This window comes from Vombatus ursinus, unplaced genomic scaffold (genome assembly GCF_900497805.2).
Source record: "Vombatus ursinus unplaced genomic scaffold, bare-nosed wombat genome assembly UNPS02014807.1, whole genome shotgun sequence".
NCBI classification, from domain to species: domain Eukaryota; kingdom Metazoa; phylum Chordata; class Mammalia; order Diprotodontia; family Vombatidae; genus Vombatus; species Vombatus ursinus.
Window position 1 is genome coordinate 7,403,351 of NW_020954585.1, and position 19,658 is coordinate 7,423,008.

Sequence of the window (19,658 nt, forward strand, 5' to 3'; positions counted from 1 at the left end):
TCTTCCTGATCCCATCTGCAGTTTTCTTAGCAAAGATAGTGGAATGGTTTGTCATAATGAGGCAAACAGGATTAAGTAACCTGCTCAAGGTCACACAGCTAGTAAGTGTTTGAGGCCAGATTTGAACTCAGGAAGAAGAATCTTCTTACCCCAGGGCCGGCACTCTATCCATTGCACCACTTAGCTGCCTTTCCATGTGGATCTGGACCAAATAAACCATAGAAATCAAACTATATTTTTTACAAGGAGCACATAACATCATTTGAAAAGGGTTCAGAAAAATGTATAAAATAATGTATAATGATATTAATTTTTGTTGAACTGATGAACAGAGACATTGAAAAGACTTCAGCTTTCTGGAATAAGCCTGACTAATTTTATAAATCAAAAACCTCTTGTTTCCTGTTTTTTTAAGTAAAACAATCTTTTCTTTGTTAAGTCAGAATAAGAAAAAAAATACTTTATGAAAAATTAATACATGAAAAAGCATTTATTAAGTGCTTACTATGTGCTAAACACCGAGCTAAGTGCTAGGGATATGAAAACAAAAGTCAAGACAGTCTTTACCTTCAAGAAGCACACTCTAATGAGGGGAGACAATACACGTGCGGGAGTTCTGGCCAGGGAGGGAGTATTTGGTTTGCAAAGTTACTGGGATTGTGAGTAGTCTATACTAAGCAGTCTAACACACCATTTCTAGTAGTAGTGGTTCCAGTGCTGAAAAAGGGAATTGGGGAAGTGGGGAGAGGAGGGAAGAAGGAAGAGGAAACACAGTAGGAACATACTACCTACACCCCGAGTCAGAGAAGAGATGAAAAGAATTCACTTGCTCTAACTCAGCTGAGAGCTGGGAATCTTCCATTGAGCAGGACAAGGAAAAAGAGTCATACAATTCTGTCTGACCCTTTGTTCTCCAGTTAGGTCTCTCTATGAGGCAGGTTAAAGACAAAGGTGAAAATCTGTTCACTATTCCCAAGACATACATATTTTGCTTTTATCTATTGCCTTGTTGTTCATCCCAACAGGGAATAAGACTAAGTTGGGAGAAAGCCCTTCCTGGATCAGATTGAATAGTCAATATAGAAAACTGTTACCTCTAAGACTATATATTTTGATAACCACATTTCAATATAATTGTTTTCCTTTGTAATTCCATGTATTTTATTTTATGCATTTTATTTGTTTTTTGTTTTTGGTGAGGCAATTGGGGTTAAGTGACTTGCCCAGAGTCACACAGCTAGATGATCTTCTAGGCTAAGAAGCTGGAAGCTATTCGTCTCCCAGCAAGGTGGTGTGGTAGGGAATAACGAACAAGCAATTTGGGAGGCAGAGAGAATGGCAGTACTCAGGACAGTTTAAATAGCAGTGGAAGAGAAGGGAGCTTCCAAAAATGATGGCTGCAGAAGTGAGGTCAACAGCAGCAGCACAGGGGACGCGGGGACACAGAACTGTGAGAAGTCAGGCAGAGGAGGTTTTCCTAGTCATGACGCAGAGCACATAGCACTGAAGCCCCTTCCTACCTCAGAACACGAGCTTTCTGAGGAGTTTCCCTTCCCCATCAGTTTGTAAGTATGTGAGAAACTACTCATTTATAAAAAGGGACAAGGAGTGAGCCTACAGCAGGATTTCCCCCCGTTATTTGCTTTGCCATTCTGTTCTAATGAAATGATTTGCTATTCAATTTATGGTTCTTGCCTGGTCTACTACTCACTAGCTGAATAAGTACTACAGAAGGTGCTTAAGCCATTATTTGTCCCCTTAACACTGAACCTGAGAAATCTGATTTCAGAGTTAAATATGATATCCATTATGCATGCATTTGTTCTCCAAAAGAGGGAGTATTTTTCTATTGCAAGACAAAGCTCTAATGTCCTCTCAAAGGTTATGAAAAAAGGTTATGAAAAAAATTAAGTGGAACAAATAAAAAATATGCAATTCAAAAATAAAGTACAATAAACCACATAACACAGGAATGAAATGTAAGAATGAAATCCACTATAGCCAAGTATAATACATAGGAGAAGCTCTTCTCTTCCTAGGTAACCTGATCTTTACCACTGAATAAAACAGTGAATTACACCTTAATAAGAAACAGAGGCCATTAAATAAACAGCAGAATGTTCTCCAGGTATTATAGAGGCTGTTGCTGTAATAAATCTCTATGGAGATCACTTGTTTTCAATGAACAGTTTTTAAACTAATTTTAATGATTAGCTATATAAAATTAAACACCAAGAACTCTTTCATTAACTAAGCCTTAAGGTTATTTTCAATTACATTAGGCTATTTACCCTAGGGCATTTCCTTGGAAAAAGTTCAATACAGTATTGTTTATTGTGTCATTTGGAGATAAATCACTTTCCAAATTGTTCTTACAAGTACAATTTTGGAGAACTTTTACTATGAAACACCCAGACAAAAGAGAAAAAGCAAATTAAGTACATGTGATCTTTGTTTGAGCATGTGCTAAAACAAAAGACTAAATTCTCAGTTTATTCCCTGATGAATGCATTCTATTTTATTTAGGTCACATATCCATAGAACATATTCTATTGCATTCAACAAATATTAATTTGTGGTACTTTAAAGAAAATACTGATCTCAATTTCCTCTCCCCTCCCCATTCCAACATATATCAAAAAGAAACATGAATTGGGCCAGGATAAAAATATGCTCAGCATTCCAGTGTTCTATATTAGTGTATATTTCATATACCTAAAATGACATCATTTCCTCAAATTATTGTAATATTTACCATTTACATTACAAGTAGTCGCTAATCAGAAAAGGTTTGTTTGGCCAGAGGGGCAACACATTAGGGTCTTTTCTATCTAGCTATGATTAAATATTAGAGTTTGCAGCATAAAGGCAAATAAAACTAAATTTTCAGTGTGATTTTTAGTAGGATATAGATGAGAAAACAACTACGCTATGCAATACCTGAAGTCATTCCACTAAGGGAGGGGTCAGCAAACTATATCCCATGGGGCAAATCCATCCCACTGTCTGGTTTTAAACAACCCACAAGCTAAGAACGGTTTTTACAACATTTAAAATGGTACTGTTTTTCTATGGTTCAATGAACTAAGAATGGATTTTATAGTCATTCTTAGTCCACTGGGCCATTGCAGTCACATAGGTCTGGGTGGGGGGAGGGATAGTTTGCTGAACTAAGGACTTGATCCTCACTGATAAAATGGACAGAAATTATACTCTGGTTTTCTTGCTCAGTACCCAGACATGAAGATCCATGATGGCCTACCATATAGCATAGGGGAGCAGCTAGGAGCCAAGTCCTTTTATTACTAGGATGTAAATGGAAATCACTAAACTTAGAACAAATGTTTTTCATATAATCACAATGATCTGACCACTGAGACAATGCCTCCCTACTGGTGTCACAGAAATACAGCTCTCGTAGTTAGTTACAGCTCTCAAAAACAGGCCAGTAAGGGGCAACACTCCCAAGCTTCAGTTGTATAAATTATAGCAGTAAAACAATAAAAGCATATGCAAGGATGATGTGAGCTATTTATATTTGTGTATTTTGCTAAGCAATTTTACCACGGAGGATTTTAAAGCACTTTATAGACATCATGCTGGATCATTTTCAGAAATACATTACCCATCCAGGCCGTCGGTAAACCAAATGTTAAATTACTCCAGGGCACTAAATGGCAGAGCAATAGAACTAGCAATTCTGGCAGTCACCCTGCCCCCACCCCACATGCCCCCAAAAAACTCGCCAACGGCAAGAAGCAAGAAAAACCCCCTGAAATGAACCTTTAAAAATGAATTCAGTTGATTTGCATCAATTCATGTAAGTCCAGGTTTTTCTGAGAGTATCTAGCTCATCATTTCTTACAGCACAATAGCATGCTATCACAATGATACACCACAAATTGTTCAGTCATTCCCCTCCTGATTGGCATCTCCTTAAGTTACAATTCCTTGCCACCAGAAAAGAGCTGCTAATTCCACCAACAGTACGTTAGTGTCCCAATTTTCCCACATCCCCTCCAACATTTGTCATTTTTCTTTTCTTGCACCTGTGATTTTATTGCACCTGTGAAATGAGCTCTGGGGTGAGGAAACTTTACCAATGCCTCAGGACAACTATGCTACAACTTAAAATGTTAGAGAGTTGCCTGGGACACTGAGAGGCTAAATGAGTTTCCTAGGGTAACAGAGCAAATACATGTCAGAGTTAAGACTTGAACTCAGGTCATTCTGACTCTGAGGTGGCTCTCATTCCACTAAGCCGTGCTGCCTCCCATAAATGTTTGTTGAAGTTAACACAAACACACACAACTTTCTCATTGCTTCTTCAAAATTTTAAGGTACTTTACCTGGGATCAATCTGTATGGATTTCTTGTTTAGCTGCTCATATCCAAACTGGTTTAACACAGTGACTATAACCATAGGAGCTAAAGACTGGGCAGGTTTGGTAAACAAAGCATTGGTCCCAAAAACCATCGAGGAAAGGGGTGATCTGTAATGAATAAAATCAGAACAAATCCATTTCACACTCAACCAATGCTGACATCTATTCACTCATGTATGGAACCTGAAATGGAAGCACTGTTTAAAAACAGATGAATGAAATCAGAAAAGCCAACCAAAAGGATGAATATTTACATACTCCCCCACCCTGTGGTATTTAAATGAACTGATTTTTAAATAGATGTTTATATATTAATGATAAAAACAAGTTTGGGTAAGTCTGATACCAAAGGTACTGATAAATCTGATGGGTCAATGCAAAGTGTTACCAAATGGTCTTTCAGTTCGATCTTAACATCTTTATGCCTCATGGGCCTGAAGCTATGGTGACATAGCCCAGCTTCTGCTGAGTATGACCTAGGAGAGAATCCTGTTACCTGGTCATCACATTATTTTTAATCAATTAAAGAACATCTTGTGGAATAAAGACAATTAACACACTGAAATTGTTATAGGGTTTGAACTATTTATGAAACAATAGTAACCGACTAAGCAGTAACATTGCCCGAAGTTGAACCATCACAGAGATCTGTTAACAATGCCCAGAGCTATAACCCTTGTGGACCAGTCACAAACAGCTCAGTGTATTTAGAAATTTGGGAGCCAGAGGTAAGTGAAAGACATGTGTTCCTATTGAGTATCTTTGCCAATAAACAGCCTTGATCAATTGAGCGGGAAGCGTGGCTTCTTTCCTTGGCAAAAGAGCTCAGATGAAAATGTATCGAATCTGTGTCTCAAACTCACCTATTCCTCTCCAAACTAAAACAACACAACCCACTGGAAATGTAAGGGAATCAGCTGGAACTTTAAAGCAAGTCTGAATGGTGAATGACCTCTTTGCAGTAGGCCAAAAATTTTTTTTCTCATTAATTTTTAAAATGTCTGGTAGGCAATTAAACAGCAACAAACATGGACTTTGAATTTTGTTCTTGAGGTGTCATGGAGCAAAAGTTCAATCTCTTCTTTTACAGGAAGAGTGAATTTGAGCTTTGTGTCAGACATGTACTAGTCGGTAAATGATTTCAAAAGTTTCTGAGAAGTAAATCTTTTTATCTTCTGGGAAGGGCATTTTTATTTAAAAAAATTTTTTCATTGGTACATTTTGTTTTGATGAAACAAATGCTTATCAACAAAGTACTTTCCCCCCAAACAGCTAAGGAAAACCACCTAACTGTGTGACTGGCACTGATGACACCTGTCTCTTGAGAGAAGCATATTGTCTAGAGCATGGACTTGGGAGTCAGAAAGGCCTGAGTGAAATCCTGGCTCAGATATTTACTAGCTGTGTGATCCTTAAGCAAGTCACAATCTCTCTGAACCCTGGTCTCCTCATCTATAAAATAGGGCTAATAACAGCACATGAGATTATATGTAAAAAATTTGGTAAACCCTAAATTGACATATAGCTCTCAGCTGCTGCTATTTTCCCCTTTTGTTCTTTACTGATTGTCAACAGAAAGGTAAAATCTGTTCTTTAATTGTTAGTATGGTACAACACTGATGGTTGCCGCTGACTTCTGTTGTCTGTCAGGGCTGAAAGCAAATCTTTCTTCGTATTGGCTGTAATTTGATCCCCTGCCCTCCCCAAAATTATAAAATCACTTCAGGAAAGGGGAGAAAACTACCAATGCCAACATTTGTTTCTTATCCTGGTCCTACGAGCTCTCTCAAAGTGACACAACTTTTAAAAGTAATAGAAACTTTTTTTTAAATGGCCACTAGGGGCAGTTAGATGGCACAGTGGATAGAGCACCAGCCTTTAAGTCAGGAGGACCTCAGTTTAAATCCAGCCTCAGATCAAACACTTGATACTTACTAGCTGTGTGACCCTGGGCAAGTCACTTAACCCCAATTGCCTAAAAATTAAAAAAAATTAAAATAAAAAAATGGCCACTTGATGGCCTTCTTCAAGGACACTATGTGTCTACAAATAAACTATTCATTTCTGCCATGAGCCCTAGCATCTTCACCTATCAATTGAGGAGGCTGGATTAGATGGCCTCTGAGTTCCCTTCCAGTTCTAATATAACTGAAATGCAGCGAATTTTACAGTCCAGGTCTACACATGTTGACTTTTACAGTCATTATTATAAAGGAACTTACTTCCGTTTGAATTTCAGTACATCTGCATCAATGATGTCAGCCAGAGGCAAATTGAATAAACTAAACGAGGCTTGAACTATCACCCTAGAAAAAGAAAATAAACACATGAAAATGGTTATCAAAATCAAAAGCCAATATTTGGTTTAAAAAAGAGAAAAAGAAAATATAGAGGACATACACCAGGAAGAATTGGCTAATTTTTTTCCCTTTCATGAAGAGAAGATTCCAGGGCCAATTTGCAAGAAGGAAACAATTCTTGAGTAAGGGAGATCACTCAGACCACAAAGATTCAGACACAGATGTGTGCATCAGAAGTTACTAGCTCAGACAGACACAGGCTCTACACAGACTGGAGAGGTCTGCACCGACATTTATGCAGCCCCTGGAGCTAGTGTTAGATGGAGACTTTATTTTTTTAAAAAGTTTTATTAATGTTTTGTTTTTGCATTACAAGCATTTATAGATCACCCTCACTCCATGAGAAGTATCTTATAACAAAGTAAAACAATTAAGTAAAACTAACTTCACCTCATATGAAAGTACTGGCAACATTCCACATTTATAGTACCACTCTCATCTCTATTTAAAAAAGAAAGAATTAACAGAAACCCATTTTCTCTCCTATAGGCAGCTAGGTGGTACAGTAGTTAGAGTGGTAGACCTGAAGTCAGAATCTGGCCTTGGACACTTACTGTGTGACCCTGGGCAAGTCACTTAACCCTGTTTGCCTCAGTTCTTCATCTGTAAAATGAACTGGAGAAGAAAATGGCAAACCACTCCATCTGTGCCAAGAAAACACCAAATGGGGTCATGAAGAATTGGGCACAACTAAAACAACTCAACAACAACAACAACTTTCCCTCTCACCTCTCACTCTACTGAAAAAAAGAGAAAACAAAAACAAATTCCTTGTAACAAATATGCAATCAAACAAAACAAATTCTTTCCTTGGATGTATACAAAAATAGGTGTCTTATTCTACCTCACTCTAAATCTGTCACCTTGGGGCAGCTAGATGGTGCAGTGGATAGAGCCCTGGATTCAGGAAGACCCAAGTTCAAATCTGGCCTCAGACACTTGACACTCACTAGCTGTGTGACCCTGGGTAAGTCACTTCACCCGACTGCCTCACCAAAAAAAATAAATAAATAAAATCTGTCACTTCTCTGTCAGGAGGTAGAAAATATGTTCCATCATCAGTCCTTTGGAATTATGGATGGTCCTTGTATGGATCATGGTTCTTATAGCTTTCAAAGTTGCTTGTCTTTACAGTGTTGTTGTAATATAAAGATTCTTCTCCTGGTTCTGCTCTTTTCATTCTTAATCTGTTTATAAAATTTGTCAAAATTGATTTTTTTATAATACTGATGTTATTATATAATTTGTTTCCTGGTTCTGTTTATTTTACTTGGTATCAGTCCTTTAATGTTTCTATTAAATTCTCTATTTCTCACAGCATGATAGGGACTCCATCACATTCATAAACCTTAACTTATTTAGCTATTCCTCAATTAATGGGCATCCCCTTAAGTTTCTAGTTTTTTACTATTATAAAAAGAGCTGATATATATGTGTGTATACATAAAATGTATATATGTACACATGTGTATATCTACATGAATACATTAACCCCATATATATACACATACATATATATATATATACACGCATACATATATATATATATATATATATATACACATATATATATTTTTTTACATGTAAGACCTTTTCCTATTTCTTTGATCTTTGAAGGAAATAGACCTAACAGTGGTATAATGGATCAAAGGACATGTACTGGTTAGTAACTTTTTATGGATAATGCAAACTGCTTTTCAAATTGGCTGTACTCATCCACAGGTCCACCAACAGTACATCAATGTGCCTGTTTCCTCAAAGCCCTCCAACATTTATAATTTTTCTTTTTTGTCATCTTTGTCACTCTGATGGTATGAGGTAGAATCTCAAAATTGCTTTAATTTGCATTTTTCTAATTAGTAGTAATTTAGAGTATTTTTTCATATGGTTATTGATAGCCTGAGTTTCTTCCCTTGAGAACTGTTATATTCTTAGACTGTTTATCAACTGGGAAATGGCTCTTATTCTTATAAGTCTGAATGAGTTCCTTATGTCTTGGAAATGAGACCTTTATCAGAAAAAAAAATCGAAATCAATAGCAGAATAAGCAAGTATTGAAAAAGAAAAAAGGTAACTGGCAGGAAACTATAGGACCAAGGATCATAGGAAAAGATAGAACTAAAGATCAGTCAAACAAAGAACTGACTGGGAGAAAGGAACCCAGACCTTACTTTTTCCTGGTTCTGTGAGTCATGGGAATGGTGTACATTTGGGCAGGAAAGGGTGATGAGCAAACCAGAGCCATACAGGATATCAGTAAGAAGGACTATATGAATGCCTTTGAGAGTAGGGTAAGATATTTTCTTGACTGTTTATATGCTCAGTTAATCTTTCCATTTTTTTTTGTGGTGTAAATAAAATCTTTTCTATATTTAATATCTTAAGTTTTAAGAAGTTGAGGAAGCAAAATGAAACAGATACTGATGTTCTCTGGGTTTCCTGACATGGTAGTACAAGCTAGAGAAGTTCTGGGAGGTATCCACAAAATTGCACCTAGGTGCTTCCGGCCACAAAGAATGCTCCAACACCAGTTACAGAAATAAAAGTACACACATTCCCCAAATGAATATACAATAAGCAGCATCTTCAACAGAAAACACTGTAGCCCTAAGGAAATAACTTCTTTAAGAAAATTTTTGTTTTTCAGTCAATCAGTTGTGTCCAACGCTTTGTGAATCCATGGACCGTTAGGGAACGTGTGTCCATGGGGTTTTCTTAGCAAAGATACTGCAGTGGTTTGCCATTTCCTTCTCCAATGGATTCAGGCAAACAGAGGTTAAGTGACTTGCCCAGGGTCACATGGCTAGTAAGTGTCTGAGGCTGGTTTTGAACTCAAGTCTTCCTGACTTCAGACCCAGAACTCTAACACTGAGCCATTCAGCTGCCCTCTAAGAAAATACTGAACACTTAATTTCCTTTTGAATTGAAAAAAAAATACCCTACATTTTTCTCTTGAGAATATGAAAAAATTTCTAAAAAATACTAAATAATTATTTTCCTTTTGGATGGAAAGGAAAACCCAACTACTTTTTTCTTTTGCTAAAATCCCCAAGATCCATTACCAGCTCATTAAATATGGCTCACATTGCTGGTATAAGCTCTAATTAACAGAATATGCCCATAGAAACACATCTGAAACTTTTCTCTTGGTATGAAGAACAAGACATGTAAGGTACTAATAGGGGAAAATAAAATCAACTATGATTAAGGAATAGAAAAAAAGAAAAAAGCCTAAGTGAAAGTAAAATAAATTTCTAACAGAACTTCCAATAATTATCCATTATAAATATATTGCTTTAACTCTAAAAATCTGAAGAAATGATTTTTAATGAAAAGAATCCCTAATTTTATAGATGAAATAAGTAGACAAAGATATGAAACGATTTGAGAGGAATGCAGCCCAAACCTCATCATCAGAGATCAATTTGAGTTACCCATTATGCTTTCTAAGTGTTCTCTTTAAAACTCACACTTCAGCACAAATTAATTTGAAAGAGCATCGGTGGCAAAATGAACCTAAAGCAACAGCATAAAAATTCTAGGAAAAAACAGAGGAAGGGTGAGGGATTAGTTTACTTCAATATTATGTTTGGACCCTGCCTCAAGCATTTAGCAATGAAAAGCCAAGAAGAGCTATACAATCCAATATGTCCTATTTGCCCAAATCAGCCTCTTGCTATTCTCAAACTAATCTCTTCTGTAAATAAATATAGAAAGACTTCAGTCAGAGGACTCTTTTTTTTTACCTTAGAAAGGGTGAACAAAAAGAATTAATGCAAGCTTCAAAATTTTTCCTTTCTTAACTAGCAAATATTTATGGATTTAGGATCAGTAACATTGTACTTACATGTTAGCTATGAGATAAAAAGCCAAAATGTAATAGTGCTCCTGTCCCAGCACAAACATCACAGCTGCAGCTACTCCTTCTATATAGAAGGAAAATAAAATGATCTTATAGTAACCAAACTTCTTGAGCCAGGAGTGGCTGAGGAGCACAAGAAACTGAAACAGAAGGAGAATGACACTGGGTTAGGAAGGGTCAGACTTTCTCATAATTCTCATTTAATTGTTATTAAGTATTAGTAAAATTAATTTATATATCAAATGGATAGTTTCAATAAATTAAATAACTGATATTAATTATTAATTGAATTATTGCCCACAGGTAATAATTCTTGTTTACATAGTGCCTTACAACTTTGACAATATTTTTTCCAGGTGAGAATTTTCAGCCCAATAAGATGGCTATATCTCAATACATCTATTAGCACACAAGCTGAAAGAGCTGCTATTGAAGGCTGTTATAATAAAACTGCCATTTATGTAGCTGGTCTGTAGGCATATGTCATTTCTCCCATTTGATCTTTACAACAGCCCAAATGTGAAATAGGAGGTGAAAGTATGACTTCCCTTATTTTTTTTACAGATGAAGAAACTGAGGCTAAGAGGTTAAGTGATTTGCCCAAAGTCATAAAAGTGGCAGAGCCAGTACTAAAAAGGTTTTCTAAAAACACATTCAGACTCTGCCCCATGAGGGTTGCTTTGCTATGTATTGCCAGCTTCAAAAAATCCATCAAAGAATGAATATATCCAGCAACTAATGAAATGATTTATTGTTTTATTCCTATGAAAAACTGCAAATGGTCTCTCACAATTTTACTTATATGTAAACATGAAAATTCCTATATGATGTGATCAACCATGTAAAAGAACCCACCACTTAAAAAAAGGAAGAGGTAGTGGTATAATATTCGTGGTGTGATTGATGTAAATCTAAAATCATAATGCATACATGAAAAGTGAAGGTTATATTTCATGGTCCATCTCTGATAACCTCACGAGTTTTCAGAGTATGTCACTTAATTCAATAAACTCTAAGTACCCACCATGTACAAGCACTTTGTAAGTTAGAGAAATATACTTCCTAAATTCAAAGAAAACAAATGGGATGTATTACTTCACGATTCCAATTTAACCTTTCTTCATGATGCTTCCTACCATAGCCTCTCAGTTTTTCTTTTTATAAAGGCTCAATTGGGCTGACAGCCTTGAACTTGCTACTGTACCTACTTCTATCAATAAAATGTTAATTATTCTACATCAAACTTTTTTTGCTTTATTTCTAAGTCTAACTTATTGCCTTTTAAGGAATAATAGCTCTTTTTTGGGAATACCTGAAACAGCAACTTACTGATCTATGTAATTCTAGGTATTTCTTGGAGTTTTACTGTAATACAAAGTTTCATGACTCCATTATATTTATCCTAAAGCTAATTTTATAGGAAGGTAGAAGTTCACGCTTTCAAACGAGGTTGCTTTACATCCACCTATTAGACATACAATGTGGGGGGACTTCATAATTTAAAATTAAGTTTAAAAAACAAATACCAAAAGAAATCTTTTCAGATTGCAATTTAGAATGTTACAAAAACTGTGCAAAAATTATTCTTCCTTGCCTGTAACACTGTTCATCTTGCATAAATTGAGGATTGGGGCTTTTAATTTTTATATTTATTGAACAGGCATTTGAGAGCATTCTGCTTCCATCACAGATCTGGCAACATGTCACAGATGACTAAATGAAGTCAAGGGGTAGGAAGGACAGTGCTGTGCTTACAGAAATTACTTAGTGGATGTTTGCTGAATTTAATTGGTTGGGCAGATGGAAGGGCAGTGGATATATAAAATTACTATTGTTTTTTTCTTCTATCCTTTTACTCATTCACCTCACGAGTACTACTTGCCACTAGTGAGAAGTCAGCTTGAAAAAATTAAAATCCACAAGCCTAGTATACAATGCATCTGTCTTTATTATACCCTAGTCATTGTTAAAATACCTTAAACAAACAACTGAATAAAATCCAAGACTGTTATCCTCTACTCCAGTAACTGAAGAAAGCATTACTTCTATACACCCAATCTGAAAAATGAAAAGAAATTGTCTATACTTGAAAGTCCATTTAAAGCAAGTCAGTTCGATATTTTGATCCAGAGATTTGACAGCGCTAAAATAAGGCCTTCAGGGGCAGCTAGGTGGCGCAGTGGATACAGCAGTGGATACGGCCCTGTAGTCAGGAGGACCTGAGTTCAAATATGCCCTCAGACCAAACACTTGACACTAGCTGTGTGACCCTGGGCAAGTCACTTAACCCCAATTGCCTAAAAATAAATAAATAAATAAAAATAAAATAAGGCCTTCAGACTAAAACAGAACTTGAATTTAAGGGTCCATTTTTATTTTGAACTTGACACCAAATAAAATGGACATTTGTATATGAAAGGTAGAATAGAAAAAGATTATACATAAAACTATGAATCTCTATTATATATAGGTTCCTTTTAATAAGTATATAAAAACTTAAATATGTAACTTTCAAAACTGTCCAGTTTATATGGATATCCTTCTGGCCTTCCTATTGTCCTCTTCTATACATTTCTAAAAAATTCTTCAATAATTCTTTTTTTTTTTTAGCAACTCTACCAGCAGCTTTCCTCTTCCCTCCTACCATTGAAAAATAAGAAAGAAAAGAAAACCCTTGTGACATATGTAGATATATACACACATTTTATACACACACACACACACAGATACACATATATAAATAAGCACACAAATATGCATAAGCCAACAAATTCCCACAATGGCTAAGTCTGATAGTGAATTTCTCATTCTAGTGCCTTTAAAACTCAAGAAAAATCTGACCAAAAGATTTTGACATTCCTTTCCTCAATTTTTGTGTTTTAAGATGAGTTGTAAACATTTAATAAGTACAAGAAACAAAGGTACTTATGTATATTAAAGTTGTTACAGCTCTTTCAGAAACCAACTCTTTTAGCCCATATATATGTAATAGGGATAAATGGGGTGGTCTCATCTGATGTTGTTATAATATCTACATCAGTGACTCAGTATCTCACCTACGCCTGTGAGACACCTCACTGCTATCCAGGTTGGGCTCACTCCTCCAACCTGAGAAGACCAATAACATTGAAAGCTACAGTCTGCAGTTGTGAGCTACCCTAAGCACTTGAGTTTTCTTCCTTCATGTGTTGCTCTGCCAGTTTCCTTTAAGTGTGCTGCCACTCTTTGCCATAATTTATTGAGGGAATGGGGAAAAGAGTTGGATTTATCTATGTATTGTGACATATTTTATCATTTATGTATTTGTTTTAATATATGAGTACATATATTATTATTTATTGTGTCTTATCAAGTAAATAGTTATATTTAAGATCTAAAAAGTGTGATTATTTGGAATGGCTGATAGCGGAGCTAGAAAATATACTGGATGGGGGCTCAAGAGCTATGGTGGTGGATAGGGGAAGTCTATTTCCCCTCAATAGGTTATTCCTAGGACCATAAGAGAGTTTGAGTGCAACTCTGGGGCAGTGATGATCTCTCTCTGAGAATTTAGACCCACTAGGCATGAAAGGAGGTTGGAGGAGCTCCAAATAAGGGGACTGTCCCGTGAGTAAAGTATTTAAGTATATGTGTTAAATACACTCTTCATAACATTAAATAGTTCCCATACAAGTAAGGCATCACTCCACATAGTTAACAAAGTGATTCAAGGCCTCAAATCTATACTGCAAATCATTTTCTCTTCAAAACTGTCCAAATCCCTCACATGCACAAAAATATTTATAACAGCTCTTTTTGTGGTGTGAAAGAATTGGAAATTGAGGGGATGCCCGTCAGCTGGGAAATAGCTGACCAAGTTGTGGTATATGAATAGAATGGAATATTATTGTTCTATAAGAAATGATGAGTAGGCAGATTTCAGAAAAACCCGGGAAGACTTACGTGAACTGATGCTGAGTAAAGTGAGCAGAACCAGGAGAACAATGTACACACAGCAACAGCAACATAGTTCAAGGACCACCTTTGATAGACTTAGCTCTTCTCAGCAATACAATGATCTAAGACAATTTCAAAAGACCCATGATGGAAAATGCAATCCACATCCAGAGAAAGAACTATGGAGTCTGAATGCAGATTGAAGCACACTATTTTCTCTTTTCTTTGTTGTTGTCTTTAATTTCTCACGGTTTTTCCTTTTGTTCTGATTCTTCTTTCACAACATGACTAATGTGTAAATATGTTTAATATGATTGTACATGTATAGCCTATATCAGATTGCTTGTTGTCTTGGGGAGGGGACAGAGGAGGGGAAGATGGAAGGAGAAAAAAAATTCGAACTCAAAATCTTATAAAAGTGAATGTTGTAAACTATCTTCATACATAATTAGAAAAAATAAAATACTATTAAGGGGGGGGGGGAAACCTGTCCAAATGCCATCTGAAAGCTGTTTCTTTATACACATGTATGTTTTAGTAGTTCATGTTAAACAGAGTTCCTTTCCTAATTATATTAGCTATCAAAATGTTCATCCCACAAAAGCAACAATATCTCATTCTCTGACAATTAATGTACACTTATTTCTTTGTACAAAGACACTTTTCCTGCCCTTTTCATCATCAATTGCCTCTTATGAAAAGGGACAGTGTTTTACACATGCACTAAAGCTTTTGCACTTTACTGTTAGGACAATGTCTTATTTGAAGCCTATTTGCTCTTAGTTTATATACGATTCTGACAAGCTTGGTTATCTTCAAGCCCAGGGGACATTAAAAGCAGCAAGGAGTTGCTCTACTCAGGTGCCCTAAAAGGACTGAGAAGTGACCGCTAGCAGCTTAATGGCCAAGAAAGATGCTTTTAAAAAAGCTCATAAACTCAAAAAGCACAGCAATCTGGGTCCATTTGTGTGCAGGCAAACTGTACTCACACTTCAATAGACCACATTAGGAGTAACGTTCCTAACGATGACTTTGAGTCATTAAGAGAAGGTTAGATTATGTTAAGAGATACAGATAAGATTTTAAATTTGTAGGAAAAATTGAAGCGTCCTTGGAGATAATCTAGGCCAGTCCTTTCATTTTACAGATGAGAGAATTGAAACATAAAGGAGTTAAATGATACTCAGTTTAATAAAGTGGGGAAGTCCATTATATGCCTTAGAAACATCTGTATCCATGGGGCAGCTAGGTGGCGCAGTGGATAGAGCACCGGCCTGGGAGTCTGGAGGACCTGAGTTCAAATACGGCCTCAGACACATAATATTTCCTAGCTGTGTGACTCTGGGCAAGTCACTTAACTCCAATTGCCTCACTAATTAAAAAAAAAAAGAAAGAAAGAAATATTTGCATCCAGGGGCAGCTAGATGGTGCAGTGGATAGAGCACCAGCCCTGATTCAGGAGGACCTGAGTTCAAATGTGACCTCAGACCAAACACTTGACACTTACTAGCTGTGTGATCCTGGGCAAGTCACTTAACCCCAATTGCTTAAAAATAAAAATTTTAAAAAAAAGAAATATTTGCATCCAAAATTACTAAAATAAGGTTTTTCATATTGAAAGGGAATAAATTCTCAGCTACAGGAAAACCCTGAGAGTTCTTAATAGATGCAATTTTACTTGGTTTTATTATGGTAGAAAACCTTGTGATAACACTAAGGTTGAGAAACAGGAATAAAGTCATAGCAAACTTTTACTGTTAGGTTCTACAAGCACTAAGATTCAACTTATATAGACACTAAGGCTTTATTAGTGCAGATTTTTTTAGATTCTTTTAAAAAATTAATATGTACAGTTATAAACTAGTCATCTCTACAGTTATTTCAACAACCATTGGAAATATTCTGGGTTCTCCTTAGTCTGAAAATTGGACCAAGATCCCTTGGGCAAAAACCTCTTTTAACTAAGGATATACTTAGGACTCTTAAATGCCCAAAAGAAGCAATCAGGACCCACATTGAGGAAACTGCTTAGTTAACTTTCCATAGGTCTGCCAAAACTTCAGAGAAACTCTAGGGGAAATCTCCATGTAAACATTAAGTCAAGATTACTAGACCATCACATTCAAAAGCCTAGTGTTATTTTTAATTTTTCCCTCTCCTTTTCCTCTTTTATTCAATCAGTTACCAAGCCTTGCTGATTGTTCTTTTATAATACATTTTACATGTATTCCCTCTTGTCTATTCCCAATATTATCATGAGTATAGACATTTATTTAACCTGTGTGGACTAATGCAATAAGTTTTTAGGCCTTCTGGCCTCCACTCAGGCCCTCCTACCACTGTGAATAGTGTTTTATCACCCTTAAGAGAGTACAAAGGCCCATAAAGTTTTACCTAGATATTATCTCCATAGAGCCTAATATCTGGCAGGCACTTTGATGACTTTGAAATGAATCATTCAAGCAGTTTAAAATATCTGATCTTTAAAGTCTCTTACAGATTTAAATCTAAGATCCTATAATCCTGTCTTGTTTTGTTCTCATTGAGTTTTCCCAATCTTTTCCCATCCTCCCTTGCCTACCTCTTTTCCTCATTGTAATTTTCCTATTTTTTCTAATGTCTGTTCCAAATCTATGACTGTATATAATAAATTTATACAACATAACCTTTTCTCATGTTAACACAATTAGGTCTGGTAATTTCTTTAGTAATATGATGGCTAATAGCTTAAACATTAATGTATCAATAATTATGGCAAACCAAATGTACTCTTATAGTAACTGGAAAAGCAAGATTAAATCTGCTTAATTAACTAAAATCGTGTTCTACTTCAATAGTGTTAAGTCAATATTAAGCTGTTCCAGATACCTAGGACACGTAGTCCCTCTTCACCTCTGCCTTTTAGGGTCCTTAGCTTCCTTTTAGGCTCAACTCGGGTGCTATTTCCCACTAGAAATCTTTTCTTATTTCCCTAGTTCTAAGTGCTCTCCTTTTCTTCGAATAATCTTATATTTATTTATGTTTAAATCTTATTTACCTCTAGTGAAATGGAAGCCCCTTGAAACAAAGATAACTTCATAAAAGATCTTTCTGCCCCTGCTCTCTTCACTGACTCCCCAATGCATCCCATCCCCATCCCCAATTCATCCCTCACACTGGCCACAGACCAATCTTCCTTATACATAGAAGACCGGTCAGGTCACTGCTCTGCTCAAAAATTTTCAGTGACTCCTTAGGACCTACCCAGTGAAGTTTAGACTCCTTTGTCCTACAATAAAGTCCTTCAAAATCTGGTACCAGGATGCCTTTCTGGCCTTATCTCATATCACTCCCTTCGTCTCACTCAAAGCTTCAGCCAAGCTAGAGTGTCCCCAAACATGTCTATTAAGTTTCCTCCCTTCCTGCTTTAGCTCAGGCCATTCCCAACCTTGGAATGTACTCCTTTCCCTCTGTTGGATGAATATCTATCAGTTCTTTAAAGCCCAACTTAAATGCCACTTTTTTAAGGAAAGCCTTCTTCATCCTTTTGGTAATGGCCATTCTCCTCGGACCTCACATAGTACTTTGTTTTGTACCTAATTCATTTATTATGAAATACTGTATATTATAGATATGTTTTTATATCCTATTGTCTTCTAAACAACATGGAACAATGGAAAGTGCCCTGGATTTGGAATAAGGAGGCCTGGGTTTGAATCCTCACTCTACCTTGTGTAGCTTTGAACAAATATAACTTGTGTTACTGTCTCTAAACCTGTTTCCTCACCTATAAAAAGAGCAGGCTGAACTGGATGACTTCTTTCTCTGGGCCTTTCTAGATCTACATCTATGAGCCAAGGCAATAAGTTCTATGAGAGTGGGGTTGCATCTAAGTTTTAGAGCTCCTTGACTGCCTAACTCCTATCACCTGGGCTGGACTGAAGACTACAGAAACTTCTGGGAACAAAGGGGGTTGATTGTATAGGGAAAGACAAGACTGTAACACAAAAAGAAGTGAGCAATACCTACTGATTGCTTGGCATATACGATGACCTGGTAAAAATAGTTCTTGGTTTCAGATAAGTCCATCCTACAACAAAAAATAATAAGCTCCCTGAACATTCTCCAATTCTCCATGATATCATCAAGGTTTCTGCTTCTCTACATACATAAGCCCCAACACAACAAATTACAATGATCAGATATTTACTTGCATGTGTTTTATTTCCTCCTTTCTCTCGTCTCTTGACAATGGCTAGTTTGGGGCACTGCTGATTTTAAAGCCAGCAAAGAGTTAAATCTTGTTTCATCCCTGCAGGAAAGATTAAAAAGACTATTACATACCTGTGGACAAATAAATCCTGTCCCATACATGATGCTCCTCATAGAAGAAGAAAAAGCATCTTTGGGGATGAGGTTATCTGCAAAGATCATCATGAAGTTGCTGAAGAAGGTTAAATGGAAGACTTGGAAGAAATTCATTGCCAAGAAAAGCAGAAAGTTTTTCTGGGTTAATATCTCTTTGGTCAACAAGATGACTGAGGCCCAGGAGAGTTCTGATTTACTTTCTGAGATATTGGTTTCTCCAGGGGTTCCTTTAAGTTCATAGTGACTCATACTGTAAATACCAGTATAAAAAAGGCAGGCAGTGGCAAGAACAGCAATGACAATGGAAAAAGCCTGGAAATGGAGTAAATTTTCCATGTTATCAGAGATAAGGCCACAGAAAAGTATGCTGCTAGATCCCACTAGTGATGCCACTTGGTTATATTTAACAAGCTGAAGTCTGATCTCATGTTGAGTAGAAATCTCTGCAAACAGGGCACACTGGGCTAGCTGTACAAACGTCAACATGCCATCAAAAGCACATAAGGATACCACAAGCTGAAGCCCGCTAAGCCAGTCGCCTTCTTGGTAGTGTTTCCAAGGGAACCAAGGAAGTAGGAAAGCCAAAGCATAGAAAGGGGCGCCATACAAAATAGCAATTTGACGTCCTGAACAGCAAGATGCCTTGGCGTTATCTTGAATATATCCAAAAAGAGGGTCATTAAGAGCATTCCAGATCATAAAAATTACCTAGAAGAAAAAAAAAGAACATGCAAATTGTTCAATCAATACAGAAATAAGCTAAAAACA

The 19,658-nt window shown here is 36.5% G+C and overlaps 1 protein-coding gene across 8 annotated transcripts in view; it reads right to left on the reverse strand.

The window, feature by feature from the left end:
* The window catches only part of LOC114052508 (transmembrane protein 180-like), a 48,920-nt gene that overhangs the window by 10,831 nt on the left and 18,431 nt on the right, over nucleotides 1-19,658 (reverse strand). For all 8 annotated transcript variants that reach the window (XM_027875173.1, XM_027875176.1, XM_027875171.1 and 5 more), the window contains 4 exons: nucleotides 18,867-19,598; nucleotides 10,593-10,747; nucleotides 6,608-6,691; nucleotides 4,350-4,493 (listed from right to left, as the gene is read on the reverse strand). In XM_027875173.1, the coding sequence (XP_027730974.1) occupies nucleotides 4,350-4,493; nucleotides 6,608-6,691; nucleotides 10,593-10,747; nucleotides 18,867-19,598 (1,115 nt within the window). The remainder of the gene's footprint in view (nucleotides 1-4,349; nucleotides 4,494-6,607; nucleotides 6,692-10,592; nucleotides 10,748-18,866; nucleotides 19,599-19,658) is intronic.